The sequence below is a fragment of the Amphiura filiformis genome, chromosome 13 (assembly GCF_039555335.1).
Source record: "Amphiura filiformis chromosome 13, Afil_fr2py, whole genome shotgun sequence".
NCBI lineage: Eukaryota > Metazoa > Echinodermata > Ophiuroidea > Amphilepidida > Amphiuridae > Amphiura > Amphiura filiformis.
In genome coordinates, this window is record NC_092640.1 from 1,321,634 (window position 1) to 1,338,659 (window position 17,026).

The following is a 17,026-nucleotide window of genomic DNA, read 5'->3' on the forward strand; positions in this document are numbered from 1 at the left end:
ATAAAAGGGATATATCTGACAGTAAAACTAACATTTTATGACAAAAAATGCTAATCTATTTTGTATGATAATGTTATAATATGGCTTTAATACATCACAGTTTCATTATTGCCGACTTTAGCCTGATTGGAACAGATCTGGTCACATATATCTATAATACTAATAATGCCAGATCTGTCAGTGTGTGTGTTTCTCCTTATCCTGGCAGCTTGCCAGAGCTTCCAAGTAGCCAGCACAACATGTTACTGCATGTAGGTAGACTATAGGTATTAGGTAGTTTTGGTCTGGACAGAAGTTACCATGGGTACTGCATACATGTAGGCAGTTTAACCGGTATCAGGGGCTTGCACTATAATAATTGCACAAGCAAGTGCCACAAGTGGCTGAAGCAAAAAGTGGCTAGATTTATTTGAAAGAAACAATATGGTATATCCCCAAACACCAACATGATGTCCCGGTATAATAGAGGAATATCTCTCTATCTCCAGAATGCACAATAAGTTGAAACAATTACTACAAATGGCATTGGCTAAATTTCATTTAAAGTTTTCAGTGTTGAATGAATTGGTGCATCGTGGTATGATATTAGGCCTACATGCAGATCCAGATTATAAAGTTGCTCTGCTTGAGCTGCAACTCTGGCAAAATGATCCCTAACACTTGAGTATGAAACCGCAAAGGTCATAGGTCAGGACAAATTTAACGTTGCTCCGATCGGGCTGTAACTCAGGGAAAATGTAGTATAATCAGACAGACTTTCTCACGGTCTAACTGAATCTTATTGCACCATGATACTCATTAATTGTGCAAAGAATGCCAACTGTAATAAAGTTAGAAGCTGCTATAAATAGCTCTTACTTTAATCAACTTGAAGTTGAAGTTGCAGCAGCAAGAAATGCTGCTGTTCTCTAGTTGTGTATAATTTTGTTATGTAAATGTTGTATTCATCCCTAGGCCTCAAGGAAGAACAGATGATTAATTATTGTGTTTTCAACTGATTGTTTTTATTTCTTCTGTAACCTGGGATACTCAAACAAACAAAAACACTCTTGAGTCGTATCTGACATAAAATCACTTTATTGTTATACAGTACACAGATAATTCATAATTCCTTTCCATTCACTTATTTGTCAGATAAACTTAATATATTACATACATATATTGAAAATTATTATACTTAGTTCTCTGGGTTAATAGGATGAACAAATTTTAATCTTTCAGCAGAGTAGGCCAGTGTACATAAACGTTGAAAAAAACCCAAAAAACAGCGCATCCGGCCGGATTCGAACAGGCGACCTTCGTATTACTAGCACGACACTCTAACCAACTGAGCTATAGAGGCACGTTGGAGAAGAGCGGAAGATATAAATCTAAAGGTATTAGGTTCAAATGATGTTCTATGCTCTTGTTCTTTTGGTATTTTCTTGTTTAAAATTTTATTGGCCCCCTCCTTTTAGTAAGGCATCAGAACTGCATATTTCTAACATTGTGTATTTATTATAAATATGCAGTTATGATGCCTTCCACTAGGAATGCGACGAACATCATTCGAAGCTAATACCTATAGATTTATATCTTCCACTCTTCTCCAACATGCCTTAGAGCATCATACTGGTAATACGAAGGTCGCCGGTTCGAATCCGGCCAGATGCACTTTTTTGTTGTTTTTTTAACGTTTATGTGCACTGGCCTACTCTGGGGAAAGATTAAAATTTGTACATATTGTATCAAAGTATTTGTATACTGCGCTTACATAGCAAAGAAAAGTATCACAGCGCTTAGAGGCGTGATTTTTCATGTTCTGTTATCTATCTTAGATTGAGGCCTACCATTAAAACAAACAATACATTTCCAAAGTTTGAGGCGTTTTGATATGAGAAGCAAAAACTTGTATAGTCATATTATTAATACTTCAGGTGTGGTTACCACAAAATCACTAAGTTTTGTCCGCACAATTTAAAAAAAAAAATCTCAGGCATGAAATTTAACTAGGGTAATGAGAAAAACATTAGCTTTCTTCTGATACCTCAATCTCTGTTTTGATGAAGAAAAATGGGGGATGAAGATGTCGATCAGATCAAGGACCTTAAACAACAAACAAAAAGAGATGATAAAAGAGAAACAAATGCAAATGAAACTTGAATTTTTGTATTTCCCAGGTTTTACCCACTTTGAACAGCGCCCTCCTTTTCTGTCCGCCATATATCGCAAAGGCGTATTGTAAGATGTTGCCATTCCAGGGCCATGTCCACCAACTTTGAGCCCAACCAGGCTCATTTTAGAATTTGACCCCTGCATGACCTTTTCACCTCAAATGACATGTTTTTTTTACACTTTCTAAGTTGCTCAGTCCAAACACTTACTGATGTGAAACTCCCCATATCCCGTCATACTTTGCAAGCAATTTTTTGTCTTTAATCAATCAACACATGTAACCAGCTCCCACGAAAATGAGCATTAAGTCGCAAGTTGGGAGTTTCGAGACATTCCAACTGTTGAGTTGATGTTCTTTGCTTGAATTGGCTAATTTGCATATTCTGCCAGCCAGCTCATCAATTACAAGCAGCAGCCACTGGTCTAGGTATGTATGTATAATATATGATGATTATGGTTTAACCCCCAGATCACTACCTGCTGATCTAACATTGCCTCTGATTGGTCAATTACATGATATTTTCACTTTAATCACCAATCAGAATGAACTTTGCAAATAATTCATCCCAATTTGTTTGCGTGGTGAAATTATTCTAACAATGTTGCTGATTGGGCCAGTTGATAATAAAAATTCTTTTTGGCCAATCAGCAGGTAGTTCTCATGGGGTTAAAAGGTTAATTGTCTGTCAAGTAAATTCACTAATATAAATCTGCAATTTATTTGTATATACATAATACATAAAATATTGCAATCTTCTGATTAATTGATAACCATAATTGTCCTCCTCAGCTACTTGTTTGACTCATCTCACCAGAATGGGCACCTGTAAAGAGAAGAAATAAATCAAGTTGAAATCAAATTCAATTAAAAGTGGGTGCTTTGATTTGGTCATTTAGGGATGTTTCACCATTGTTCATCACCATTTAGAGGTTAATAACTGCGCATCGGTTATTTGGGGGACATTGTGAAAAATCACATTTTGCCTTTGGAACCGAGGAATATCCCGAGGGGCATAGCCCCGCGGGATATTCTTCTTCTTCCTTAATAGTGCCTACCTCATATGAATGAGTATTATCACACTGCGTACAGACAAGCTGTACTTATTTTTTACTCTGGAACCTAGAGTAGATGAGTGAATTTTGAAGTACAGTCAACAGTACCGGGATGATCCCCTGCTCTTTTCGAATAGCCTGTGACGTTCTTTAACATGCACACTGCATTAATGTCAGAAATACATGTACACAGGACCGACGGCCTAAGGTGCCCTCTGAAGCACTAAGCAAGTAAAGTGAAGTGCCTTGCTCAAGGACACAAAGAGCCAGCCGAGCTCAAGCGGACCTACTCAGATTTCGAACCCTCAACCCTTGGATTCACAGTCCAACGCCTTAACCGCTTGGCCACGCTCCCATATTCCTAAGTTTAAAGCAAAATGTTTAGATTTTTCACAATACCTGACATATTACCGATACAAAGTTATTAACCTCATTCATCACCGTCATTTTCATCTCTTCACTACATAAAATAACACATTGTCCTCAAAAGTTTGTAAAAATAAACAATTTTTACATTTTGCCTTTCCAAAAATTGAACAGGCTAAAACAGGATGACCAATAATAAAAGTGTGAATCACAGTCTGTGCAAATATGGTAGCGCGTAATCCAAATACGGCGGCCAGCGCGCATGCAGTTTGTTCAACGCACACCACAGCCAGTGCGGTTACTAATATATATATATATGCTGACAGCGCGGAGGTCTACTGTTGAATATTAGTAACCTTGTACTGTGTTTGTGTTTTGGCAAATATATAAAAATGATGTGGATCACATGTATCGCCTTTATTCATGAGGTTATGAATTAACAATGATGCATCAGTGTCGTCTGCGTGGTTTACTTTGTGAGTAAACCAAACACACACACTGGACACCAGTTGTCATGTTTTCATGTGAAATAATCTATTTTATACATGACTTGCTAACTTGTAGTCAACTTACCATCCGATATAACACTGACATAAGTTTTCATGTGAGGTAATCTATTTTATACATAACTTGGCTTGCTAGTTAACTTACAATCCAATATAACACTGACATAAGTTTTCATGTGAGATAATCTATTTTATACGTAACTTGACTTGCTAGTTAGCTTACCATCCGATATAACACTGACATAAGTTTTCATTTGAGGTAATCTATTTTATACGTAACTTGACTTGCTAGTTAACTTACCATCCGATATAACACTGACACAAGTTTTCATGTGAGGTAATCTATTTTATACATAACTTGACTTGCTAGTTAACTTACCATCCGATATAACACTGACATAAGTTTTCATGTGAGGTAGCCTGTTCTATGAGTAACTCAACCTGCTGGGACACATCAACAGCTTCTTTGTGTGAAAAATCCTTGCCTGCATGTGGGATATAGCAATTGAACAAACAAAATGTTAAGAATATCAATACTCTGTGTGCTGGCCATATAGGCTTCAACATAAAAAGATTTGAGAGATTGTTTTGAGAGACTTATCTCAAGACCCGTTAAACCAATACTTAAGTTTGTTCGGCTTATATAAGGCGGAAATTATTCGGCTTTTGTTACTGCACGCGTCAATTAAGTCCCAACTCACGCTCACGCAAATTAACATAAGCGTGCGCCAGTCACAACTAGCGTAAGCAAACATAAGCGTGCGCCAGTCACAACTAGTGTAAGCAAACATAAACTCACTCTGTTGATGATTGTGATGGCTTATATCATGCCCTGGGGTGGATATGGGGATCTGGTGTCCTACCTACCTGTGAGTTTGTCCCTCACTCTGTTTATGATTGTGATGGCTTATATCATGCCCTGGGGGTGGGGAGGGGATCTGGTGGTCTACATACCTGTGAGTTTGTCCCTCACTCTGTTGATGATTGTGATGGCTTATATCATGCCCTGGGGGTGGGGAGGGGGATCTGGTGGTATACATACCTGTGAGTTTGTCCCTCACTCTGTTGATGATTGTGATGGCTTATATCATGCCCTGGGGTGGGGAGGGGGGTTGGTGGTCTACCTACCTGTGAGTTTGTCCCTCACTCTGTTTATGATTGTGATGGCTTATATCATGCCCTGGGGGTGGGGAGGGGGATCTGGTGGTCTACATACCTGTGAGTTTGTCCCTCACTCTGTTGATGATTGTGATGGCTTATATCATGCCCTGGGGGTGGGGAGGGGGATCTGGTGGTATACATACCTGTGAGTTTGTCCCTCACTCTGTTGATGATTGTGATGGCTTATATCATGCCCTGGGGTGGGGAGAGGGATCTGGTGGTCTACATACCTGTGAGTTTGTCCCTCACTCTGTTGATGATTGTGATGGCTTGTATCATACCCTGGGGGTGGGGAGGGGATCTGGTGGTCTACATACCTGTGAGTTTGTCCTTCACTCTGGTGATGATTGTGATGGCTTGTATCATACCCTGGGGGTGGGGAGGGGATCTGGTGGTCTACATACCTGTGAGTTTGTCCCTCACTCTGGTGATGATTGTGATGGCTTATATCATGCCCTGGGGGTGGGGAGGGGATCTGGTGGTCTACATACCTGTGAGTTTGTCCCTCACTCTGTTGATGATTGTAATGGCTTATATTATGCCCTGGGGGTGGGGAGGGGGGTTGGTGGTCTACATACCTGTGAGTTTGTCCCTCACTCTGTTGATGATTGTGATGGCTTTCTTGTTCAATGCCTCTGGCTGTACTCCGGTCTCTTCTTCTGTGAAATAAATTCAACAAACATCAACATTTTTTAAGAAAAGGACTCTTTGTCAAAGTTATTATTGAAAGTATTGCATTATCCTTTATTTGTTTCATTCAAACTGTTGGCAGTTTTGAGTTGACACAAGTATATCATCCCATCTTCTTATATACCTATCTACCCTCCTTTTTAGAGAAAATCCAAGAAATTGTCAAAGATCATGTCAATGAAGACCTTAGAGAGCAATGGACTATTTCAGTTGAAATCCATACTCCCCCTGTGGAAGATTTGACCTTAATCTTCAGTTCAGTTCTTTCACACAGGGAGCATGTATTGTAAATTGAGTTACCTGAATGGCTGACTCTATTTGAAGTCTACACTGTGCATGAGATTAAGGTCATGTCTGTCATAGGGGGTATATGAATTTCAACTGGAACCACTCAGTTCTCAAGTGCAGAAGTCTGCACACTATACATGCCATATCAAAATGATTGATACCTATCAGTTTCCAGTAATTATCAACTGAGATCATAAAACTATAAATTCTGGTCAATGCAAGATAATCCAATACCATATTTTTTTTGGAAGAAGCAGTCTTTCCAATAAAGACGAAATTCATAGTTCTAGTCCAATAAAACAGCACTTACTGTGGACGTTTCGAAATCTGTCAGATTTCTTTATCAACACTGATGTTGTTGTGACGACCTTCTGTGTACAACTCATTGTTGCTTAGCAACTTGGTTGCCAGTTGGTTTCTTCAGGAGATCATCAAATACGTGAGTTAGGTTGTATTGCCCCTCGTCTCTGTTCATGGTGGTGCCCTGTTGTCTGATTTTCACTGCCTCTTTGATCCATCGTTTGTATCTGTCTGCCTCTTTGAACAGAGACGAGGGGCAATACAACCCAACTCACGTATTTGATGATCTCCTGAAGAAACCAACTGGCAACCAAGTTGCTAAGCAACAACGAAGTTGTATGCAGAAGGTCGCCACAACAACATCAGTGTTGATAAAGAAATCTGACAGATTTCGAAACGTCCACAGTAAGTGCTGTTTTATTGGACTAGAACAATGAATTTCGTCTTTATTTCCAATAACAGTCCTGAAGAACATGTTCAGTAAAGTCTTTCCAATAAACAACAAAACTAATGGGTACCACTTATTTTGATGCAGCCCTGTATGTTTTCTTCAAAGTCTCTAATGTGTTTATTTTCGGGATCACATGCGATATGCTAGAAGGCACTCAGCACATGTAGTGCATTGCATTGACTTGTCTTGGTTGTACCACACTTGTCTAACATATCCAATAATTGTGAGACAAATTAGGCTATTCAATTGAAGTCCACACTCCCTAAGGCAAACATGACTTTAATCTCCCACACAGTGGGTGCAGATTTCAAATGGAGTCACACATTCAGGTAACCCCATTCGAAATTCACACTGCCTGTGTGGAATATTATGGTCATATCTTCCATACGGTGTGTATGGATTTCACGTCGGATAGCCCATTGTGGAGTGGTCAAATAACAGCGATTATCAATAGATTAAATAGCAACTTGCAATTGGAGCTAACATGAATCCAAGTTTATTGATGTTGATGTAAGTATGGCAGCAACTGCCAATAGATACCTTAGTTGACATAATTTGTTTTATTAACCACCCATATCCCTATAAGCAACCACCCAAAGGTCCCTATCACTAATTGAAAACCCATTGTGTTGTGTAGGTTTTATGATTCTAAACAATGGGGAAAATAAGTGTACACTAAAATGACTTTCCCACTCAATTGGGTGACAAACTACACCCAATTACATTCAATTGGGTGCTTCCCATTATATGCCAGATTCTATAACACCCCATTGGGTGAGAAACTACACCCAATTATATTAAATTGGGAGCTTACCATTAGACATCAGAATCTATCCCACCCAATTGGGTGATATAACTACACCCAAATTACATTAAATTGGGTGCTTACTATTAGATGCTAGATTCTATCCCACCCAACTGGGTGACAAACAACACCCAAATACATTAAATTAGGAGCTTACCATTAGACGTCAGAGATTCTGCTTGTCCACCTTGTTTCTTCTGTTTGGGAGTGTCCAAGTTGACATCATCCAATAGATCTAATGTAGAAATACACAACCAATCAGGTATCTACTGAAAACCCATTCTTTATTGTAGTCTTTTATGAGGGGACTGGGTACATATCACAAGGTATCTGACCTCAGATTAAGTTCACTCTTTTCTAAAGTTCAGTGCATTGTGTTTCTTTAAGCACAGCATTTGGGACAAGCATTCAGGAGTGTGGCCGATACAATGATTCCCACGGTACTTGATACAAACTGCATATACACATTTGGAGATCGTTAAGCTACAACATGGCCACATGGTAAATCACTCACTGGCCAGATCTACTATGTGATCTACTAATTACAGCGGTTCCATATTTTGAAAGTATTGTTTAAAATGGCTAATGTTGTAACAGACACGAAAAATTACAGGGATTCTGTTTGAGTCGGCCGTCAATGGAGGAGATGGTACTGTTTATCTCTCGCTGAAATACTGTGTGACGATGTCTGAGCATGCGCAATTGCAATATTTTGTAATTGCGAAAGGGCTTATATTAACCCCTTGAGCACTACCTGCCGATCTAACATTGCCTCTGATTGGTCAATTACATGATATCTTCAATTTAATCACCAATCAGAATGGAGCTTTGCAAATAATTCTCCCATTTTTTTTGGCATGGTGAAATTATTCTAACAATGATGCTAATTGGTCCAATTGATAATGAAAACTGAAAACGGCAGGTAGTTCTCATGGGGTTAAGTACTAGTACAAACTTGACTTACCTCCTCCCTGGCTAGCCGAGTAGGATTCAGCTCTTGCCTTGGAACGTTTCCCTTTAGGAGCAGCTATAATGATGTAATGGAACAAACAATTACACATTGGTTACATACAGAAAAGATATCTTACACTTCCCACAATGCATTTCTTCCATTTCAATTTTCTATACTGATTTGCTTTCTAGTGCAACATGGGTCGATAGGGACGAAAAGAACCTCAATGAACAGAGCACATCCATAGCAGGTAAAATGTATTTATTTCTTGACTATTGAACCATGTTTAGCCAGTCTATTCTCAACATGAAAACAAAGGGAACTTGTATGAAGTAATAAGAGTGACCTTTGCTATAATGAGGCGATGCATTATGTTGCAAAGGATTCTGGGAAGGGCAAAATATCTTCTCTAGGTTACAAGTTTTAATATGTTTTTCTTATTTGATCGAGTTGGCATTAATAATAATACTAAGCTAATTCCAGGCTTGTTCTGAATCAACATTGTATAGAAGGCAAAAAAAATGTTTGTTTCCGATTGGTGGCCCAAAAACCTAAATGTGAAATGCATATTTTTATATTTTTAATTATTTGTTTTTATTTTTAGAGTCAAGATGTATCATGGTTAACAAATGAAAAATATTTAGATCAGTGCAGAGTAGGTTAGATATGATAAGTTTTAGTAGGAAACTTCAAATGTTTTGCATAGAGTATACTCACTATCCATAAGCCGCCAGTTAAGCAACGGATCATAGACAAATGCCTCCAATACAGCCATAATGCTGTCTTTATGTTCACGTAACACTTGCATGACACTCTCACATGTGATACGATAGTTGCCATCTATACCAGTCACCTATAGATAGAAATGGTACAAAGAAACTAAGAACATGCTTATCTAACTTAAATTGGGGGCTCTTTCGGGAAATGAACCCGGGACCTTATGTTCACGTAACACTTGCATGACACTCTCACATGTGATACGATAGTTGCCATCTATACCAGTCACCTACAAACAGAAATGGTACAAAGAAACTAAATACGTGCTTATCTAACTTTAGTGACCGTAAAAAAAAAATTGGGGGCTCGTCCAGGAAATGAACCCGAAACCTTATGTTCATGTAACACTTGCATGATACTTTCACATGTAATACAATAGTTGCCATCTATACCAGTCACCTACAAATAGAAATGGTACAAAGAAAATAAAAACATGCTTATCTAACTTAAATTGGGGGCTATTTCGGGAAATGAACCTGGGACCTTATGTTCACGTAACACTTGCATGACACTCTCACATGTGATACGATAGTTGCCATCTATACCAGTCACCTACAAACAGAAATGGTACAAAGAAACTAAATACGTGCTTATCTAACTTTAGTGACCGTAAAAAAAAAATTGGGGGCTCGTCCGGGAAATGAAACCGAAACCTTATGTTCATGTAACACTTGCATGATACTTTCACATGTAATACAATAGTTGCCATCTATACCAGTCACCTACAAATAGAAATGGTACAAAGAAAATAAAAACATGCTTATCTAACTTAAATTGGGGGCTATTTAGGAAATGAACCTGGGACCTTATGTTCACGTAACACTTGCATGACACTCTCACATGTGATACGATAGTTGCCATCTATACCAGTCACCTACAGACAGAAATGGTACAAAGAAAGTAAATATGTGCTTATCTAACTTTAGTGACCGTAAAAAAAAAAATTGGGGGCTTGTCCGGGAAATGAAACCGAAACCTTATGTTCATGTAACACTTGCTTGATACTCTCACATGTAATACAATAGTTGCCATCTATACCAGTCAACTGCAGACATAAGTAATGAACAACAGCGAAATATGATTGAATCCCTTTCAACAATAAAAACAAGCTAAAGATTGGCTAATTATTTCAAGAGGAATTTCAGTTAGTTATTGCCACTCAACATTACAAGAAGATCAATGATTACTCTATTGATATCAGTAATAAAACTACATAATAAAACAGTAATGTCTAGCAGCTTCCGGTCCCACTTCCCAGCCGTGTTTCTAATGCAATATAATACCCTTACGTGACAATGAATATAATAAACTTATAAGTGTAAAGATCTTGCAATCTGAAGATGTAGTTTCTTTACTTATTCATTTGTTATTTTTTCCTAGTCCATAATTTACAGAATATTCCTAGCGGAATAGAATCTCACCTCCATAGCATTGATAAGCATACGAGTCAACCGGAATGGAATCTTCTCCGGGAATTTCTCTCTCGTCATAGCAACCTTTACAAGCAAAGTAAGTAAAACATTATTATTAACATTGCAATAAATATCGAGTTTTCCCATTTCAGCAGTAATATGTTCTTTTTAGGACAGAATTATTGGGATGAATTATTTCCAAAGCTCCATTCTGATTGGTGATTAAAGTAAAGATATCATCTAATTGACCAATCAGAGGCAATGTTAGATCGGCAGGTAGTGCCCAGAGGGTTAACAGATTTAAATCATTTTTAAATCCAATACACAGGCAACAATACCTGATATGCTTAACTGCTATACTATACTAGAGTTTGTTTGGCTCATAATTGGAGAAAATTATTCAGTTTTGTTACTGGGCATGTCAATAAAGTCCCAACTTACGCTCAAGTAATTTCACATAAGCGTGCACCAGTCACACATTAGGTAACACTCGTCTAACATACATGCCGTTCTATATCAATATGTGATGTCATCAGTCTCAATTATTTTGCTAATTATAAGCCAAACAAAAAATATGTAGCGCAAGGCATAATGATATCTTTAAATTTTGAAGCTCTACATGTATTGTGCTATTCCAGATGAAACCATACACCAGCTATAGTAGACGTAACCTTAATCTTCCAGAGGGAGTATGAATCCCAAATGGGGTTATCTGAATGGGTGACTCCATTTGAAAAATACACCCTTCTGTGGGAGATTAAGGCTGTGTCTTCAATAAGGAGTGTATGGACTTGAACTGGAATAGCCCATTATTGGAAGCCCCATTTAACCTGATATCAAGTTACATCAGGGCTCAAAATACATGGCTCCTGATTGGTTAATTACAAGATATAGTAATGTGAGTAACCAATCAGAATAATTCTTAGAGTTGGGACTAAGGGTAATTTTCTCATTCCACAAAGTAGCCCCGTGAAATATATTTGACAATGGCAAATGGTATTCATAAAGGCAACTAACTTTATGTGGAATCTGTTCAAATTAGCTCTCAATCCCTCATTTGCACTATTTTGAACCACAACCAAAATCTGGCTAGAACATTGCAATATTTTGGCATGTTATTTACTATTATTTGAACAACTATTGAACCCATTGGCACCAAAGGCTGATTTATCTGCCTCTAAGACCTATTTTGATTGGTTACAAAGATAGCTATATGACATATTGGGCCAATCAGAGATATGGTAAGAATAGCCATGAAGGGAATTAAGCTTAAAATTGCTCAGATCTAAAAGCTTTATTTTGATTGGTTACTTGATGATTATATCCAAATTATATTATGTAATTAACCAATTGGAGTCCATGTTAGAAAAGGAGTAGTGCCCATTTAGTTTTCCTTACCTCAAAACAGTCACCAAAATCAATATGTATGATCTTGCCTGATAGTCTGTCCAACATCAGATTGGATGGATGCCTAATGAAGACAGAAACAAATACATGGTTGAATAAATTCATCAGGATCAGTAGAGTAAACTCAGTAACCAAAGATCTTGATATCTGATCCAGAAAATGCACTTACTTTGTGTACCACACCTGATAAGAAAGAAAATCCCCAGATGGAGATTTTCTTGAACACTGAACAAGAACGATTTACACGCTGGATAAAGGAGGCTATAGAAATTAGAAAGAGGAGGGGCACCACCATGAACAGAGACGATGGGCAGTATCAACTCTCACACATTTTTGATGAATTTCTAGAACTGGCTTCAAGAAAATCCCCAGATGGAAAATCAACTGGTAACACCAAGACCTACACTGGAGATACATCTAGCGTCGGTTGCCAGTAGGAGTCACTCATCATCAAGTGTTGACAAAGGCAACAGTGTTGCTGAAATGTACACAAAATAAGTGCAATTTCTGGACCAGATATCAAGAACTTTGGTTATACTGAGAAACAAATACACTTGTTCATTTACAAACTGAACACTAACATTAAGGTCAAGTAAAGGTCCCACTGAAGCAATGCTCACAGGCTGAAGAGACCATCTTTTTCTCCTTGGTGTTTAGGCCAGCCCCTGAATTAACTTTTTTTTTGGGGGGGGGGGCACTTCTCCCGCATTACGAGTAATAAAATCTGCCCAGCATTCTTTATGCTGTATCCATTTATACACTTGGGTGGAGAGAGACAACAGAGGTTAAGTCCCTTAAGTTGTAACAAGTCATGATAAACTGAGGCTGGACGTCGCTGGTTTCTCTTTGGTATGAATCCTTTCATTTCTCCTCTTAGCCAACAGATACACAAACATAAAAACAAATCTAGCTTACCTATCTCCTAAACCTAGGATATATCCAACCATGGACATAACAGAAATGTGGTGCATAGGAATTGGTAAGGTTTCTCTTTTGTATGAATCCTTTCATTTCTCCTCTAAGCCAAGAGATACACAAACATAAATACAAATGTAGCTTACCTGTCTCCTAAACCTAGGATATATCCAACCATGGACATCACAGCTAAAGATCTAGTGTAGTTGGTACGCCTTTCAAACCACACCTGGTAAGAAAGAAATGCAGTGCATGATAATGACATTGTGGAAATTTTACTGTTAGGGTAACGTTTGGGTAATATTCATCATGAAAACTATTCTAGCCACTTTTGTGAGGAGAACTTACTCTAACAGCAGGGCTTCTCAACTACATACCTTAAAGTGTCACTTAAAAATTTATAGAATTCTAAAATGCCACTATCCATGAGAGCATAGTAACCAATGGGTGCGGTGTAGATATCTAAAATTAAAGCTTAAATGAAAATTTATGGTCCATAATTAATACAGCGATGACATAAAGAAAGTGACAAATATTGTTACGTGTGGTAGAAAATGCTGCTTAATGCTGATTTTTATATGCTTTTCAATAGGTTCTTTACTGATGCATATCTGCAAATTGCTTGAAAATTTAGTGAATTTTAAGCTAGCATCTTTCATTTAATCAGAACATGCCAACCTCACAAAGAACATAGGATTCCACATTGTCTCCAGGATTATACTTTTAACTGTAACTCATTACCATTGCACTTTTTGCAAATTGATTTGGAATAATGCGCACGTATGTGTGAATAGACTCTGCAACAGACTGCATAACTTACCTCTGAACTAGGACTCTTAAGCCACAAGAGTTTCGCCAAATCATCTCCCTGTGTGTGTTCTAATGCATGCTCAAAGACCTCCACCTTCTGCATCAAGGTGAGATGCTCATAATCTGGCGCCATCTAGAGGTCAAACACAAACAACTTGTCAAATATATTATCCATATCAACTAAATGTTACAATTAAAAATAAGCTGAATAAATAAGTTATGATTAACATCTAATTTGTTTAAAAAACTTTTTACAATCATCAATTTGCAGTGTAATGTACGTCACTCATAGAAAGTCACTTTTTCTTAGACACTGGCCACCTACATGTATAGTGCTTTTACCTTCCTCAAGTCAGTGGTCGCAGCAATAAATTGCACGGATTGAATCAAAGCACTGCATACAGACACACATGTTTAAAGGCGGTTTCTAAATACGCAAATAAAACAACAACCTGCAAATGCTGACATCACTGACACAAGAAAGGCAAATCAACTATAGTATTTACATCCTCTTTCAATTTTTTTGAAACAATTTTAAGTATTTTCTTTCAATTTCACAAATCCATATACATACCCTAAGCATAATGCGGTGCTCAATGTTCAAAAGGATCTTTTTCTTTTCCCTGTAGTCTCTTATGAGCGTGTGTAGAGTGTCACAATGTCGAACCCACCCAATTAGACCAGAGTTAGTAGACAGGGGAATGATTGCATACCGCTGAATGCTGCAAAATAAATCAAGAACAATTCAAGTAAAAAAAAAATTATAGATAAGTCGCAATAGAGATGAGTTAAACGCTTCATGTTTTGGTACTCAATTCAAGAGTTACCTTCAAACAAGAAAATGATTTGTTTACGTATCGAAATATATATGGACATAAATAAACTGAAACTTAAATCTAATTGCCTGGACTCGCATGTGTGACACGATCTGCTCCATGGAGGCCAAAGGGGGCATTTTTGAAAATTGAGTTACTATAATTATTAACTTCTACAAACATTAGGCTATCATATACTGAAAACACAGAAGATCTAGCATACTTGGTTTTTGCTCCATATTTTGAATTAATCTCAATTTCAAATTTACCGCCTTTGGCCTCCGTGGACCAGATCATGTCACATATATTCTAGTGGAGTGGCTATGTGTGTTGCCAGATGGCATATATTTTGAGTCAAAACTTCTAGGGAATTTCTCAATACAGAATTTTAGTTCCTGCCAAATTGTGTTGAAGGCCACTCTTAACTGGTTTCAGCCATTCTTGTTCATTTTTTGACATAAATCAACCATTTCTAAGAAGTCTGACTCAAAATGTTCAACCTCTGGGAGCAGCATCTTGTCCCAGGTCAATGGCCAAGATTTGCTCTAGTTTAGCTGGCCTCAAGATTGCCTAGGATAAGGTGCGATACTGTGACTATACTCCAATCAAATGTGAGTCCAGTTGATCACATTCATTGGTTTAATTGAATTTTTATTGCATGCCAGAATGAATGACAACCTTGACAATCATACATCATACTTTCTATTGGTTCAGTGGTTCTTGATGGATAGCTTCTTGGTAGAAATATATACACCATTATACACCAATATTCATTATTTGGTGCACAGAATTAATAACATGATCATATATCTGATTCCACAAGGAGGAAGGCATAGTAACCATGTTGAAAGACAATATAATTGCAATGCAATAGGCAAAATGACTCACTTCTCTCATAATTCACTTAGTATTTTGTTCATTGCATTCACTGAATCAGCAAGTATTTTCACCTGAAGAATTTTAAAGATTCTCATTTTAGTTAATTCAACAGTATCTTTAACTTCAATTAAACTTTACTTTATTATTTACTTCATTATGGAAATGAAAGTTTAAAACTGTCACAGTAAGACTTCTTCTGGTGTTTTTTTTGGTTTGAAAATTCACAAAATGGAATTGGAACATTTGAATTATTAGTTTTCAAAAATACAAAATAATATGTGAACTATTTGTTGATAATTCAGTGATTTGATAACCATAATGAGTCCCAATTTCAGGATAAATGCCTTTTACGACATGATGAAAAGAAGCATTCAATTCCTGCGATATTTTATTGCTTTCAGTCACATATGCAGTGGGCTACTCCCACACAGGGAGTGTGAATTTCAAATGGGGTTACCTGAATGGATGATTCCATATGAAATCTACACCCCCTGTGTGAGATTAAGATCATGTCTTCCATAGGGGGTGTATGGATTTCATCTGGAATAGCCTAATTACATCCCAAGACACATGCATTATATTTATGGGGATTTCATTAGATTGTAATCAGTATATCAACTAAAAAATATGATTGGGATTCTTTAAGCCACCTATTTGCATTGCATAAAACTTAAAATTTGCTAAGAATATTTTTCTATAAACAAGTAACATCTTCTTTACATTCTGCATTACACCAGTTGCAATTATGGTATTTATCAGTGTTGTAGTCGAGGACAAAGGACTTCAAAACCTGTCCTCGAGGAGTCCTCGAGGCCGAGGACAGTACTTGAGGACTACAACAATGGTATTTATGTGTTTGATACGTATCGTTTTTTACGATTGATTTGTGGTAGAAAGATTATAAAAATATATTCGTGTTAATGTTACCGAATCATTTCTGCCTAAAATGTATTTCATTGTGTCACAATCATTGACCTTTGACCTGCTGTCACTGTACACCCTATAAAAGCAATTGAGGTGCCACTCTACTCCTTACGATAAGGATGCTGCTGTAACCTCTTGATTTAAATTTCCAACATCAGTCTTATTTGCTATGCCATTTACATGTACACAGTAGACATTATTTTATGATATTTTGAGTACACACCAATTCCAAAAATACAACCTTTCTGCTTTCCAAGTAAAATCACAGTATTGATATGTTATTTGCTTTCTTTCTTTCTCCCTTTGAAGTGCAGGCTTCATTTAAATGAAGATAACTCGCACTTTGGTGTACACATGTATC

General features: G+C 37.4%; 1 protein-coding gene across 1 annotated transcript in view; it reads right to left on the bottom strand.

Annotated features, from left to right (window-relative positions):
- Positions 1-1,677: 1,677 nt before the first annotated feature.
- LOC140167875 (serine/threonine-protein kinase mTOR-like) overlaps positions 1,678-17,026 on the bottom strand; it is a 245,616-nt gene continuing 230,267 nt past the window's right edge. The window contains exons 47-57 of the mRNA XM_072191165.1: positions 14,622-14,769; positions 14,058-14,180; positions 13,384-13,466; positions 12,314-12,386; positions 10,925-10,999; positions 9,444-9,579; positions 8,739-8,801; positions 7,932-8,009; positions 5,819-5,899; positions 4,459-4,564; positions 1,678-2,978 (exon numbers count right to left, since the gene is read on the bottom strand). Coding sequence (XP_072047266.1) covers positions 2,963-2,978; positions 4,459-4,564; positions 5,819-5,899; positions 7,932-8,009; positions 8,739-8,801; positions 9,444-9,579; positions 10,925-10,999; positions 12,314-12,386; positions 13,384-13,466; positions 14,058-14,180; positions 14,622-14,769 — 982 coding nt within the window. The 3' untranslated portion in view covers positions 1,678-2,962. The remainder of the gene's footprint in view (positions 2,979-4,458; positions 4,565-5,818; positions 5,900-7,931; positions 8,010-8,738; positions 8,802-9,443; positions 9,580-10,924; positions 11,000-12,313; positions 12,387-13,383; positions 13,467-14,057; positions 14,181-14,621; positions 14,770-17,026) is intronic.